General features: G+C 42.4%; 1 protein-coding gene across 6 annotated transcripts; it reads right to left on the bottom strand.

Annotated features, from left to right (window-relative positions):
- Positions 1-4,426: 4,426 nt before the first annotated feature.
- On the bottom strand, positions 4,427-15,404 carry LOC122827026 (glutaminase kidney isoform, mitochondrial). 6 transcript variants are annotated; one of them, XR_006369922.1, is made up of 18 exons: positions 14,983-15,358; positions 11,367-11,463; positions 11,175-11,293; positions 9,683-9,812; positions 9,529-9,608; positions 9,281-9,444; positions 8,359-8,417; positions 7,666-7,698; positions 7,417-7,475; positions 7,266-7,332; positions 7,147-7,197; positions 6,901-7,077; positions 6,701-6,832; positions 6,287-6,379; positions 5,987-6,125; positions 5,837-5,900; positions 4,853-5,497; positions 4,427-4,656 (listed from the first exon to the last, which is right to left on the bottom strand). XR_006369922.1 is itself a non-coding variant. In XM_044109506.1 (18 exons), the coding sequence occupies exons 2-18, from the start codon at positions 15,135-15,137 to the stop codon at positions 5,338-5,340; spliced, it is 1,779 nt and encodes a 592-aa protein (XP_043965441.1). In that variant the 5' UTR covers positions 15,138-15,190; positions 15,281-15,404; the 3' UTR covers positions 4,427-5,337. The 6 variants fall into 6 exon arrangements, 5 of the variants coding, with proteins under 5 accessions (XP_043965441.1, XP_043965442.1, XP_043965440.1 ...); XM_044109506.1 differs by having other exon boundaries at positions 4,427-5,497; positions 14,983-15,190; positions 15,281-15,404; XM_044109507.1 differs by having other exon boundaries at positions 4,427-5,497; positions 14,983-15,187; positions 15,281-15,339.
- Positions 15,405-15,741: the final 337 nt, after the last annotated feature.

Here is a 15,741-nt window from a genome sequence, read left to right as displayed (position 1 = left end):
ACAACATGAAGTGTGTCGGCTGTCTGCAGTCGGACCTTCAGCTCCAGGCCTCAAACTCTGTTTACATCAAACAGAAATGAAACAATCAGCTTCTGGTTAGTGGAGCTTTTAGATGATTGTCATGAATTAATGAGATTTTTATTTAAACAAAAACAGAGAAATAAAATCACTAACAGATGTAGTTAAACTAGAAACAGTTGATGAACAACATGAGGTCATCAGCCAGTGACTGAAGGAAAGCTGCTACTGAAATACTTTACAGCAGCAAGAAGCAGCTTGAGACAATAAATTTATGAATATGTTTATAAATAATAAATGTCTGAGCTTAGATCTCATTTCAGACAGACATGATAACATCAATACTAACAGCAGATGGACTCTAAGCAGTCACAGTTGCTGATTACAAGGGCCGGCTCCATGTTGCAGGACCGGCAGCTTGAATACTTTTCCCTCTATTGTCAGATGCATCATGGGAAATGTAGTTTTAACGTCAATATTTTTCTCTTTTTGTTTCTTGAGATAAAATCTCAGTAAAACAAGAAACATTTTAATGTCCAAGACTCCAATAATTACTCAGAACTAATAATTCTTGATAATTACTAAAAGTACAAGAGTATGAAACATTTTTCAAGTTTCTGTCGTTGCACTGTTCTGTTTAAGAGAGTAAAATGTTTATCCTGCTAGCAGAAGTTGTGTTCATATTAATACACACTAAACTATTACATCTGCAATATAACAGTGTGTGTTTTCTGCGTCTCTAGTTTACTGTGTGATTTTCCTCGTCGTCACCAACTTGCAACTCAAACGCAACTGTAAAGTTTGCATTCAAATAATGATGTCAGATTTTTTTATTTTTCCTGCATAATGTGCATTGCATGTATTCTAACGTTGGGCAAACGTATCTTGAACGAGAATATTAAAGAATAGTACAAGAAGTAATAAAAACTTTAATGTTAATCCTCACCTTCCGTTTCCAGCTTCTCTTCTAACCGTACAGGTGAGAGCTTCTATGATTGTCCTGTAGGTGGCGGTAAATACACTTGAAGTTGGTTTGCCAGCCGCCAGTAACACCCAGAAGAAGATCAACACCGGTTCTGTATTTCATTTGAAACTGATCTGCTTTGCTCGGTAAGTTATTGGCTTTCATATTTATTTGTATCATATTCTGACCAAACATCTGGGACCCATATAGGTTGTTAGTTGCGCTTTAAAAAAAGTGTAATTTTGTGCTTTGTCTTGCTTCGTAAAGACAACATGCTACCACTCGGACTTCTCAGCTTTGATTATAAGTTCTGGTTATGAGTTGTGAAATGTCGTGCACTTTTATTATTAATGTCGCAGTTTCCTCTTGTTCGCTTTAACGTCTTAAGGGCAGGAAACGTCGGAGAAAGTCACTTTATTCATTATTCAGTTGAACCAGGTGGAAAGACACCACTTCGTTTATTCCAGTCAATCACAGAACTGCGCATGTCTCATACAGTTGCACAATGATGACGTCAGTGAAGAGCGCACCATAGTAGGCCGGGTCCTAATACTCACTCTGCACCCTGCGCCGGTCTCCTGCAACTTTTAGATGTATCTCTACTTCAACACACCTGAGTCCAATAATGAGGTCATTAGCAGGACTCTGGAGAACCTGGCTGCACTTGGGAGGTGATTCAGTTATTGGATTCAGGTGTGTTGGATCAGGGAGACTCTAAGAGTTGCAGAACAGCGGCCCTCCAGGACCAGGACCGCCCACCCCTGGTGTACTCAGTCAAAGTCAAAGTGTTTTATTGGAGTGTGTAAAAATGTGATAGTACGCCCTGTGACGTAACTTCTACATCCAATAAAAGTAAATTACAAATAAATAACAGAACCAAATAACTTTCTGTTCCACTCCCACAAAAGATTTGACATTAATTTCATAATTATGTTTTAAGTTTTCCCTGTAATGAGTTTCTGTAAATGAAACTCAAAAATAAAGATCAATTCCTTTTTTTGTGTGTCTGAATTTTTGAGACAATAAACATTTTTTCAGTTGCAACTTCATTAATGTTTTTAGAAATATTTTCAAAACTGGATTTTGTTCAAGAAATCTATTCCCCTTTTAAGTTGATAAAATTTGGTCTAACTGGAATGAAGAGTTAAATTATGATATTAACAATTTAATCCTCTGGTTACATTTTTATTCACCTGCTGCTTCCTAAAAATCACCTCCGTTTTTAAAGCGAAATTATTTTAATGTTTAAACGTTGCAACATCACAAAATCCCAATCTTTATACCAATAATTAATAACTGAATTTAAGATTTAAAATTCATCTCATTTGTAACATTTTCTTTCCTCACAGTTAGTTTGTGACGATTCTTTATTTCTTCTTTTTTCTGCTCAGTTTAAAAGAACTTGATTGTAAAAAAAAGAACTTTGAACATGAACAGTTCTGAACTGAACTGGTTCTGTTTTAGATTAATTAATTTTTTCTTTTTTTCTCCACAGTTCAGAGTTTTGGGATGAACTGAAGATAATCTGCCGCCGTTTCTCTGTCCGTTCTGGTTCTGGTTTTGGTTCTGGTCCTACCAAAACTGAACAAAAGAATTTATAATTTAACATTTAAGATAAAATAAAATCCTGTTTGTAAATATTTTCTACCCTGAACTCATTAATCTGCAGTTTGAGCTTCACCAGGTTCTAATTATGTAAAAAAATAAAAATATCGTATTAATCAACAATTATTAATTGATCAATTGATAAAATAATCAACAGATCATTTCTCTGCTGTATTGATAAACATCTAAAAATGTTCAAGTGTTCAATAAAAAATGTGTTATTAAATTTTTATTGTCTTATTAAAAAAAGAAACTGAATTATTTGTTTATTTGCGTCTTTTATTTCTAATATTGTACAAAAAGGTTTAAATGAAAAATATTCCAAATGTGATTTGTATTTTTATCTGATTTATTTACTTAAACACTTTTAATGTCATTTTGTTGTGAAAATGAAAAACAAATTTTCACTAAAAAACAGAGAAATGGTTGAAATCTGTATTAGTTTCTTTGTTAAACTTGAGTTTGTGATCTTCAGTCGTAACGAGCTGCAGGCTGCAGAGCTCTGCTTTAATCAGTCTAACTAACCTTCATCACTGCCGAAGACTCCGGAAACTCTCCCGTTTGTAGAAACGTGACTCTGCTCGGCTCGTCGGGCTTTAACTGTTCCCTCTGAGGTCGAGGCCCAGAGAAAGTATTTCTGTGTAAAGATGAAGAAACGAAGCTTCAGTCTGCCGGTGGATTTACGGCCGAGCTGAACGAGAGTCGCCGAAGAGAATCTGTAAAGTGTTTGGTGTGAAGTGTGAAGACGAAGAGAAGTGAAGAAGTGAAGCTCTCCAAGCAGCCAGCAGTCCTCTGATCAAACCATCAACACTTTTCCTCGCCTCATTTCTTCCCTCGGCAGATTTTTCTAAAAAGTTTGACAAAGTGTAAAAATTTGGTGATTTTTTAATGACAAATTTACGCGGAAAGCATTTTTCTTTGTATTGAGCAGTGGCTCAGAGGAATAAGAAGTGCACTGGGAGTCCACAGGTTGCAGGATCGAGTCCTGAAGTCTACCAATTTTACTTTAATTTTTCCTTTATTTGAGTCAAAACACAGCAAGATCCCTGCTGGCCTCGAACCAACAACCTTTAGATAAGCAGCCTGTATTCCTACTCTCTCCGCCACTCGCTCATCTACACTAAAATACTTTATTTTTAAAACTTGTCTTCTATTTCTGAGGATTTTGGTGAAAAAGAGGCGTTGACCGTGACGACTGAAGGCGTGGCTTCAGAATCGTCTCTAATCCAGGAAAAAAGCTCAAAGTTCCGATCCAGAAGCCACAGGTCCGAGCTGAGCTGATGAATCAACATTTACTGCTCAACATGTTCAGAACAACAACGGAGGAGATCTGGAGCGATTTACTCCACATTTCACTTCATCTGCAGAAACACTTTTTATTCTTCACTTGGAAACTTTTGACTTTTATTCATCCTCACATGTTGGGAACTTTTAAGATCATTGAAACTAAAAGGAAAATATTTATTTTCCATCCAGTGTTCAGTTTGAACTCTGTAAAAACACAAAATGTTTTCCAGTATTTTAGTTTAGTTTCTGTTGCAAATGAAGGAGAAAAATGTAACTTTTATTACTCTGCAAATTCATGAAATACAAAAATAAAAAATGAATTTAACTTTTGAAATTTAGCCTCACCTGGTTGGAAATAGAGGAAAAAATAAAATAAGGTTTAGTTAAAACACAACCTAACTACATTTTTAATTTTTATTTTTTTTAAAAACATTTGAAAATATAAAAAACAAAATAAAACGTCTGGAAAGTCAGAAACGTTTAGAAGCAGTTGTCTTGATTCCTGGATTTCAGATGAAATTATTACTAATAAAATGAGAGGAATGCAGATAGTTTTTCATATTTAGTTTTTATTTGGATGTGAATAAATATCTGCTGGTGGCGCAGCGGCATAAATACACATGAAGAAGAACCAGAACAAACACGTTACATTCAGAAAGAAACTAAACGTCACATGATCCAAAGAGCTGCAGCTCGGACCGCGCCGCCGCCGCTTTGTGCTTCCTCCATCACCATCGACCCGACTACCGGCCGGTTCTGACCCGACTTCTGGAATGATCCTCCTTTTTTAAAATTTGGATTTGGGGGAAAAAACAACAAAAACATGATTGTTCCAAACTTTCAGCACAAAAACAGAACCGGACTCTTCAAGTATGAGTCAGAAACAATCTGCATCGGAAAGCATCTCAGAGTCCTGAGTGGAGCACACACACACACATACACATACACACACACACACACACACACACAGACACACACCTCAAACGTGGCATCAGCAGGGAGAATATTCAGGATTCAGCCAAATCTTGGACCAGAACTTCACCCAGCAGGTCTTACTGATTCTGGTGAAGGTCGTTACCGTCGGTAACCCTTCCTGCTACCTGAATATTCGTCCCTTCTGACCCCGGCTCGGTCAGAACCGGTCCATTCAGTCTGGCAGTGTCTCTTCTGATATGTACAAACGCCTTCATGTTCAAACGGAAGAGAGAAATAAGAGAGGAAATAAAGTTTTACAGGAAAACAGCGACAACAGTTTAACAGCTGAACATATTTACACGTCTTATATACAGAACACACCACCGTGTCAGAGTCACACCATCAACGCCTACTCCACTTCCTGTTTCCAGAATAATTGATTGATTCATGGTTGGACGCAGAGGAGGAAATAAAAACTGATTATTTTACTGGGAGATCAGATAACAAACATGATGAGGAGCTTTTATACTGAAGGAGCCTTCAGGAAGTCACAGCAGGCCATCCAGGTTTTTCTCGGCGCTCTGTGAGTCAGTGGCGGCGGTGGCAGCGGCATCCTGAGGGCTGTACTGGGTGTGGTAGTCTCTGAGGATGGTGACCACGTCGTGATGGCCGAAGTGCACCGCCTCGTCCATCGGCGTGTTGCCCCACCTGCAGGCAAAACACGGTAACACCGTCACCATGGAAACGCCGCTGGAACGCTTTCAGTACAAATTAAAGTTTTAGGCTAAAAATTCACAAAATAAAGGAAGGAGGAAGTAAAGAAACAGGAGAGAAAGAAAATGAAGAAAAAAGGAGGTAAGAAGACCAAAGTAAAGAGAGGAAAAAGAAGTGAGGAAGAAAAACATTAAGAAGGAAATATAGTGACAGGAGTAAGGAAGGAGGAAGGAAGGTCAAAGGAAAGGAGGAATGATGTAAGCAGACAGGAAATAAACATGGTGAGGTATGAACTGGTCCTCAGTGTCTCCGTGTCCTTGGAAACGCTCCTACCTGTCTTTGGGGACTGGGTTGACCTTACAGGCCTCCAGTAGGAAGCGGACCACCTCAGCGTGACCTAGAACACACCAGCAGAACCTCAGCCTTCACAACACACACACAGCAGCAGGAAGGAGCTGCCTCCGCTTCCTGTCTGGGCCTGACCTTCAGCCGCTGCCACATGCAGCGCCGTCCGGGAGTCGTAGTCCCTCTGCTCCATGTCCATGGAGGACAGAGCGAAGCGGCGCAGCGCTGACACGTCTCCAGTGTAGGCGGCGAACAGCAGGTTGATCACCGACTTCACCTGCAGAGGAGGAAGAGGAGGGAGACCTTCACCGTCTGCAGCCTGCCAACAGCAGGCGCTGCAGAGGAAAATAAGCTCCTATATCTGAAAGTGGTTTATCCTGGAAACTAGACTGAAACACTTGGTGGTGTTCAGTGTTTCAGCAGCAGCGGCTGACCCACCCTCTGGTCTCCTCCCTCCCTGCGGGGGTCCAGCTTCTTGGCGAAGTGCCTCAGGTTGTCGTAGTTGTGAAAGTTGCAGAGAGAAACCAGATCCTGCAGGAAGAAGAGCGACCCGGTTTCAGGATCCAGCAGGTTCTGCTCACCAAGCCTAGCATGAAAGCTAACTAGAACACTAGTTTGGATTCAGAGTTTGGTTTGTTTGGGGAGGTTTGAATGTGGAATCGGACCAAAGAAGTGAACTCTGGTCTGTAGAAATGTTCAAGTTTTCAAAGAGTTTGAAAAGTCAAAAATCTCTGAAATGTTGATACATTAAGTAAGAGCAATCAAATGAGCTGAATAATTAACTTTTTTTGTTTTGGTCCCCAATCGAACAGAGTCAACTCGACTATCAGAACCCAAACAGAACCAAGTTACCGTGCAGAACTGGATCCCTCTCACGCTGTTTCCCAGTTTGTCCAGTGGAGGAGACCAGCACATGATGCCCATCACGTTGGGAACCACCAACAGAATCCCGCCGGCTACTCCAGATTTCGCCGGCAGTCCCACCTGGAGCAGAACCACAGTGAGCTCCCGTCTCCATGGAAACCAGCTAAAGCTTTGCGACCGATACTGACGTGGAAGGCGAACTGGCCGGAGAAGTCGTACATGCCGCAGGAGTGCATGAGGCTCAGCGTGTTGCGGACCGCCTCGGGGCTCAGCACGCGCTCGCCCGTGATTGGACAGAAGCCGCCGTTGGCGAGCGTGGCGGCCATGACGCTGGCGCTCTCGCAGGTCACCTCGATGGAGCAGAGCTGCAGAGGGCAGCCGGGTCAGAGAGCGGCTCCGGCTCCCACCGGGCCCAACCAGAACCAGAGACTCACCTGGAAGTAGAAGTCCAGGATGGAGGTCATGTCGGTTCCTTCAGGGAAACACTGTGGAGGAGAACCGGATCAGAACCAGACCAGAACAACAACACTCTCTACAGACCAGCCACCCTCACCTTCTTCTCCTTCAGGTAGTAGCCAATGGCGAAGTTCCTGTCTCCGGACTCGCGCTCCGACTGGAAACTGGGTCACAAACAGAACCAGGCGGGTCCATTAACACCAGCATTGAACCGACTAGAGACCAGAAGGTTCTGTTGAGGAACTCACGTGGCGTTGCTGAAGCCAACGTACTCGTTTCCTGCTAACTTGTTCATGAAGTTCATGACCTGCAGAGAGGGAGGAGGACAGGTGAGAAGAGGAGAGGAAGGGAGTGTGAAATGTGGGGATGAGGTAGAAAGAAAAGAAGGTAGAAGTGAAGAAAGAAAGGAAAAAAGGAAGGAAGGAAACAGAAGGAGGGATGGAAGAAAGAAAGGAAATGTGGGGATGAACTGAAGCGACGGTTTCCCTCGTACTCACATAGTCAAACTTCTCGGCATTGCTGGCTCCTTGCTGAAACACAGAGAACCCGGTCAGAACCAGAACCAGAACCAGAACCAGGCAGGAAGCAGGCGGACATGAATACACATCAGCTAGAAACACTACGGGGTCAAAGGTCAATCAGTGTGATCAGTTCAGGTTAGAGGGGGAAACTCATCTACTCCAACTGTGATGTTAGCATTGACTGCAGCTCTGCGTCTCCATGGTTACTGGAGTAAGTGATGAGGACAGAGCAGCTGAGGAGAAAAACTGAGGCGTTACCACGGTGACGGACCTGAAGGGGATCAGCACCGCTAATCCACCCCGTTTGCTTTAGCCGCTGCCTTCATCCCTGAAGTTCTGTGAACCACTGAGGAATTACACAGGAAGTGAAGGAGTCACTTCCTGTAATGAAGCGGCTCTCTGGGGCTCCTGCTGACTTAAATACGACTAGGATCAACAGGTGGCGCTCTTGTGTTTTCCAGGCGAGCACAGAGATCAAATCCCTGAGTGAGAACGAAGCGTTGAGGTTAGCAGAACCCAGAGCAGCTCCGTCTCTGCTGCCGCTCTCTGCTAATCCCCTTTTAGCATGATTCTCCAGAACCTTAATCTGGCTGGAAAATAATAATCTGCAGATCATTTCCATCTGACTGCACAGGAAGTCAGGGCTCGGTCAGAAACACCGGGGCTTACCTTGATGAGGGAGGTGCAGACGATGGCGCCGGCGTTCACCATGGGGTTGTGGGGTTTATCTGCAGGGAAACGTTAGAAATATTTTAGTGCTGCAGGTGGAAACGAGGCAACTTAACGAGCTTAACGAGTCAACGGAACATTTCTGACAGACTCAACATCTGGTGCAGCTGGAGGAGGTTTAGAAACAGCTGCAGGAATCCACTGGGAACGCAATGAAGCAAAATCTAAAGTAACAATTTAATCTTTATTGTTTTCTATCTACTTATTATTTATTTCTACTCATTTAATTCCTTAACTGCGACAGGATTAGTCAACATTTAGCTTTCCATACATTCTCTGAATAATCGCCCACGTTAATTATTAAAACAGTGTGATTTATGTTGATCTTATTTTGAAATTCAACCAGACGTTGGGAGAACGCCGCTAATGTCGGATGGCCAACACAATCGGCCTCCGTTCTGATCTGCTTCATCAGAGAAACTAAATAACTAAATCTGTCTGATGCCAGAGAATGAAGTGAGCTGTAAGATGAATGACAGGCGTTCATTTCATCCAATCAGACGCTGCCCTATGATGATTTGCTCATCCAATCGTGTTGTGCTTTATTTTGTTTGCTTGTTCAGAAGTGGAGGCTCTTGTGAAATGCCTAAATGTCACATGGATGATTAATAAAATACGATCCAGGGTCAGAGGAGGAAACTTTCTGCGAACCCTTCAGAGAACAAAGACGGGATTCAGAGAGAGACCTCCTGTGTTTTTACCCGGCCTCTTATTACCGCTGGATCAAATCTCCGTGGTAACAGAGCGATGACATGGATCCTTGGTATGTGAGCCAGCTTCCTGGGTTGGCGAACGGACACACGCTGACTTATGAAACAATAGACGTGTGTGTGTGTGTGTGTGTGTGTGTGTGTGTCCTCACCGTCCTCGTTCAGGAACAGCTTGTTGAACCTCAGCCCACTGGGCTCCTTGCCGATGAAGCGGTGGACGTACTCGGTGCCGTGGTCGTGGACGGCGATGGCGTACTTCAGCGGCTTCACACACGACTGCAGACAGAAGGGGACCTTGGTGTCTCCCACCGTGTGCCTGGGAAGACGACGGCTTTCTGAGCGTCAACAGGTCACACACTCACCCACCTATTACACACACAACTAAAAACCTGAAAGGTACCGTTGTCCATCAACGGTGCACAGCGCGACGCCCCAAAGGTCGGGACTGAAGCGAGCCAGCTGGGGAATGTAGTCCGCCACCTGCAGGAGGAGACCAACGTAGCGGCATTATGTAAAACACCAGAGGCATGATGATGCGTTTCCTGTTAGCATACCTGCCCTCCTGACAGGTTTTTGCCGTTGTCAAAGATGTCATTGATGTGGGTGGAGAAGGACTGGAAGTCTGGGATGACGAACTTCTTCCTGAAGGCCTGAGTCAGCAGGACGATGTTGCTCTGGACACACCTGATAAAAGAAAAACATCATTAGACACAGATCCAACTGGAACATGATGACAGTGACGTTTGTTCAGGTTTCAAAAGGAAAATAACCATATTGTTTTTCTAAAAAAGTAGAAATTGAAAAAATGTTTCTGGATGGTGATTCTGTCAGCATGAAGCTCACCCTGACCCGAGTGAAGTTCAAACCCTCAGACAATTATTAATTGATTAACGATCAGACTTTGACCGGGTTGTTCACAAAAGCCACCATTTGTTTTTATGGTCCTTCTAAAACAATAGAGAAGTAAAGAGTTGGTGTTTGGTGATGTGAGGCCCCATGCAGCTCAGACTGACACAGTTCTATCACTTCTCCTCGTTCCTGCTGATCCTTCTCATGCCATGATTACAGCACCTCTCTTCAGCTGGCAGAGAGTGCTGCCTAATCCCTGCAGAAACAAACACCAGCAGCTCACGTGCTCCGCGCCGAGTCTATGACAAGCTGAGCTCTAGAAATAAGCCGGCAGAGCAGGAAGTGATGGATGGCGGCCAGCAGCAGCCGGCTCTCAGGTCTGCTCCCTGCGGAGTCGTCATATGTCCCGGCTCACCATGCTGCTGCCTCCCAGCTGGCTCTCCTCCTGCAGGAGGGGTCCTGCTGTCCCAATGTTTACACAGATCCAGCTTCTCCTCTCATCGCTCTTCTACTTCTACTTTGCTGCATCCAGAAGCTGCAGCTGGTGTGCAAATAATTCAGCAGATCCAGTGACCTGCAGGGTCGAGTGCAGGACTCCGGGCTGCGGTTAGTATTTTTAGGTGGACAAAAATGAAAGATTAATGCTGGCAGCAAAACGACGCAGCAGAGAAATAAAGAGGGAACTGAGGCTGGAGCTTCCTGCTAAGTAAACCAGGCTGCAGCCCAGATACAAAAAACACCCACAAATCAGACTGGAATATATGAATGATTAAATAAATGGGTGACATGATTTGGAATAGAAAATAAACTTTGATTTGTAATTACATTTTAAAGTTTTTTTTCTAATTACTGAGACGTAAACAAAAATCGTGCATGATGAAAAAACTGAATATACAGTTTTATTAAAAAATAAAGCACAATTTTTAAAAAAAGTTCTTCAAAAGAATCTATTTTTTCTAAAATAAAACAAAAGATCATTTTCTTTTGAAGAACTAATACTGAACACTGTTTTTATTAGATTAAAACATATTTTCATAAAGTGAAATAAAAATAATTTTAATAGCAATAGCCTAGAGCCAAACTTTTTTAAACAGAAATAAGAAACTTTTTGTATAAAAATAAACTAAAACCAAATTTACAAAGGAGAATAAATAGTTGTTGTGGAAGCCATAAAGTAGTAAAATAACGAAAGCGTACTTCTTGAAGAGGTGTCGGTCCAGCGCTCCGTCTGAGGTCGTCTTCACGGTGACCTTCAGCATCTCCATGCACTCTTTGAGCCGAGGGTCTCCAGTCCGAAGCCCCGTGGATTTCAGAGCCTGAAGGCAGAAAGATGAACGATCAGAGCAGCGAGGCAGACGGCGTCTCCGTCTCCGTCCTCTGCAGACTCACGGTGGTGAACTTGTGAGCCGGGATCTTCTCCTGTCCCTCTGCGATGGTGTAGAACAGCAGATCCTCCAGGCTGGGCAGGATGCCCGCCTTCCTTCTCCTGCAGGAAACACAGACATGCAGCAGCATGAGGAGGGTGGAGGCATGATGCTGCCACCGCCAGGCCCCAAAGGTCTGCTGGTGTCTGGGTGCTGCAGCAGCAGCCAGAACAAGCTGCAGCGATGAAGGCCTGGAGGAGTCTTCATCACATTGGGAGGTTTCACCAGCTGCGTTTCCATTACAAATGTGAGCAAATCTCAGTCTACATTCTGCTAATGTCAAAAAAACATGATTCCACAATTGTGGGGTTTCCAATAAATCGTTAAAATCATGTGAATAAGCTTGTTGATGCGATAAGTCATTAAAAATCATGGCAGACATGGATGTAAACATTTAAGTTTCATAATTCAGCCACAGCACTAGCGCTCATCATCTATCAGCCAATCAGAGGAGAGATCTCCGTCTTGTTCAGGCTTTGGAGCGATAAGCCCCGCCTACTTGGGAGCAGCTATGTATACAATGCTTTGGTGAAATTGTATTTTTACAGAAGAGTGGTGGATTTAATTTTTCTAACTGGACAATTCAGTAGTTAATAGAAACGCAGCTACAGTGAAGGAAGCTATGTGTTAGCAGCTAGCTGTTAGCAGCAGAAACTTCCAGCAGTTTTCTCCAGCTGCTGGCTGGTGTTCCCAGCCCTCACCAGACCCCCCATGGAGGAACGTTACCATGGCGACAGCAGGATCTCCGCTATGATTCATTGCAAAGAGGATTTAGTCCGGCCTCACTGTGCCCTGCAAGGTATCATGGGAGCTCTGACCTGCATGTTAGGGGAAGCAGACAGCTTCAGCTTCAGCATCATGTTTCCAGTTTTTAAAGGTCCAAACACAAAGTAGGACTCATTCTACTGGGAAGAGTTACTGGGAGGAAAACCAGTCCTGGTTTTCTGTTTTTATTTGTTTTCATCCCTGACCTCCACCTGGCGTTTTGAGACACCTCCTGTTGTTCTGCAGAGTATTTTATTTATCTCCAAAGGAATCTAATGTGTGACTCATATCCCACTTTTTCACAGCAATTTAGAATTATTCACCCCCAAAATAAAATCTGATCTGTGTCACTTCCATGTGTGGAACTAAATCATTTCTGTTTTCAATCACCTGCAGTCTGAACGGTCATTTCATCCGACTTTTACATCATTAATGCAACATGATTCATAATTCTGCACAAGAAGAAGCCAAAAGCAACAAATCAGGATGTAAACAAAGGCTGAATATTATAATTATGAAATTATTGCTCATTAAGAGCTATGTTAAAGTAGCAGTCAGTCTTGCAACACATCTGAAGAGGCCTCTGACTGAAGACTGTTTCATTTGTTTAGCTGCTCTTTTTTAAATCTCTATGTAAATATAAAATAGAAACAGATTTGGAGTTGTAGCTCAGGTATTACTGAAATTTCTAAGAAAAACAATACATCGTTACCATGGTTACATATCACAGCTGTTCGAAAGTAAAAGGTCAGGAGCAAAAATCTTTCCAGCTGAAATAAGAATAAGAGTTCATTCTACAAAAACAACATATCAGAGCTAACTATATGGAACAACACACATTCATGTGTCAGAATGGCCTAGTCAAAGCCCAGAGCTAAATCCAATTGAGAATCTGTGGTAGGACTTGATGTTAACCAATGTTCTCCATCCATTATGACTGACACCTGCATGCCACACTTTTCAGATTTGTTTCAGCAGGACTCATTTTCCCTCCAACAAAATGTCTCATTTTTGATCAAAACAGGGACAATTTCTGTTTGTTTGAGACAGAAAATGAAGAAAAACTCTTAATAAAGTGAGGAAACTGGAAGCCTGGAGGTGCTGGCAGCCTGCTGGCTGACCTCTGACCTCATTAGCGAAGTCTGCAGGTCAGAGTGGGAGAGTGGGAGGGGGGTTGAAACGGAGCCACTGGGGGAGGTGAGCTGTTTTCAAGGTAAAAGCAGTTTTCAGGAGCAGAACGTCTATCTACTGCAGAACAGAACCACAGAGTGGGAGAGCAAAACAAAACTTAGAGGAAATAAAAGAGAAACATACTTACAAATGCAAAGCAAGCAGACCAACAACATGGAGAGAGAGATGTGCAGAGGAAGAAGAGTGAATTAGTGTGACACATTAATACGTCGTTCATCAGCAGAAACACAACATGGACACCCAGCTGCTCACTGCAGATATCAGCCTGTTGGGGGCAGCAGAGTGTTCACCTCTCTTTCCCATTTTGAAGAGACATCTGGACTCATTTCATACAGTAAAAGCCTGATGCTGTCAGAGATAACGACCTTCATTCATCCTCACAGTTAATCTCTAATCTGCAGCCTGGACGTTTCACACATGCAGAGGAAGCTGCAGTATCCAATCATGTTGATGGAAAAATATGTGGAAGGAAAAAGTGCACAGGTAATAGTGATTAGATGCACCATTAATATTGCAGATATGCATAACTTTATTGATATATTTTGAATTTCTAAATATATCTACAAATTCTGAACCAGTCGAAAGGTTTGATGCAGTTTATTTTTAGATTCATTTATCAGTCTCAGTTTCTTCTTTATTTGTTTTACACTGTCATTAAGATTGCTAATTACACTGACTGAACAAATTAAAGTTGTTTTTACATGTTTGACCAAGTTTATGAAGTTATTGGTGTATTTCAGTGTGCTGTATTGCTGCAGTTATCAAATACATTTGTAATTCAGTAAATTTATGTCTGTGTTTAAACATTTAAACACAAACAGACTTACAGATATATGCAAAAAAACATAGCTAGCTAGTTAGCTATTGTATATTAGCAGTTAGTAAACGTAATCTAACTTTTGCCTAACAAAACGTCCCACGAGGAAAATATAATAGAATATACGAGATTAAAAAATTATGCTACAACAAAACCTAAAACCTGTGATTAACATATTTAAGGCTAACTTACTTTCTAAAAATGAATTTAAGGCCTTTATTGTACATAAATGTTTTTAAGACTTTTTAAAGATGTGTGGCTATGAGAATTACAACACCTCAGAGATTCAAGAGTCCTAAACAGACTGAGTTTTGAATCAGAGACAAAATTAACATTAACATTAATTCAGATTATTTATAAGTCTATTTTTGGTTGCAGTATTGAAATGAATGAACTTATCGGTGATATAATGAGTAGATGCAGCTGTAGTAACAGGGCTGCTGGTTGGACCCGGACGCAGTCATGCCTGACCTTCATCAGTCATTGAGTTGGTTGTTTGTGTTGTTATTGTTTGACCAGCAGCTCCCAGGTTGATGCCTAACCGAGTCTCCTCTGGGATGAAGCTAAACATGATGATGATGATGATGATGATGATGATGATGCAGAAGCTGCTGGTCACAATTCATGGCTCGTTGCACCTCACATGCTCCCATTTTCGGACAAGCCTGTATATATTTTTGTCGCTTTAGGTTGTTTTTTATCTTGCCTGATCAGAATGTTGTCACATTTATCGATACTTGAAAATATATTAAAACAATAATTTAACTGAGGGGATTAAAATGTTCAAACCATAACCCGGATTACTCACTTATCTCCGGAGGTGTCAATGGTGGCTTCGCTGTGGCCCTTCGCCGGGGTGCAGAAGCCCCTATAACCGGCCTTCCTGACGGGCTGCGGGGCTCTCCAGCCGCTGAGCGGACAGGCAAAGCCGAGGGCAGCCGCGGCCGCGGGCGGAACTCTCATAGCGGCTCTGACCGGCCACTTCAGTTGGCTCTGGAGCAACTCCTTCAGAGCTGCTGTCGAGCGAAAAGGCAACATTTTATGTCCGCCTTTAAAAACCGAACAAGTTTTCCGGATTGTATGGGGTCCAGAAGGGTAAAATAAACCTGGAAAAGTGAGTTATTCCTCCTGGAAACCGCCTCCTAACGGTTCTCCTTGCGACTCTACGGCTCTGAATATCCACAACCTACCTTTGTCCCGGTGCGGCTACTCATTGGACAGTTCCGTCCCTTGCTGGCCTCTGCTTGGCTAAAATGTCTGTCAATCACCGTAAAGCCCCACCTACAGTTTGACCCAATGTTTTCATCCATAAATCTGTCCACACAATATTTTACACCTGTCTGCATACATACATACATACATACATACATACATACATACATACATACATACATACATACATACATACATACATACATACATACATAAATCTTTATATGCTTAACAATTTCAACAAATAAAATGACACAAAAGATCCACTATATCCGGTTAATTAATGTTTTTATGACCAGATGTTCTAATCTTAAACCCAAATAATCAAATTACTTTCCGTGTTTTTTTTATTTTT

This window comes from Gambusia affinis, linkage group LG24 (genome assembly GCF_019740435.1).
Source record: "Gambusia affinis linkage group LG24, SWU_Gaff_1.0, whole genome shotgun sequence".
Taxonomy (NCBI): Eukaryota; Metazoa; Chordata; class Actinopteri; order Cyprinodontiformes; family Poeciliidae; genus Gambusia; species Gambusia affinis.
This window is presented reverse-complemented; position numbering and strand designations above follow the sequence as displayed.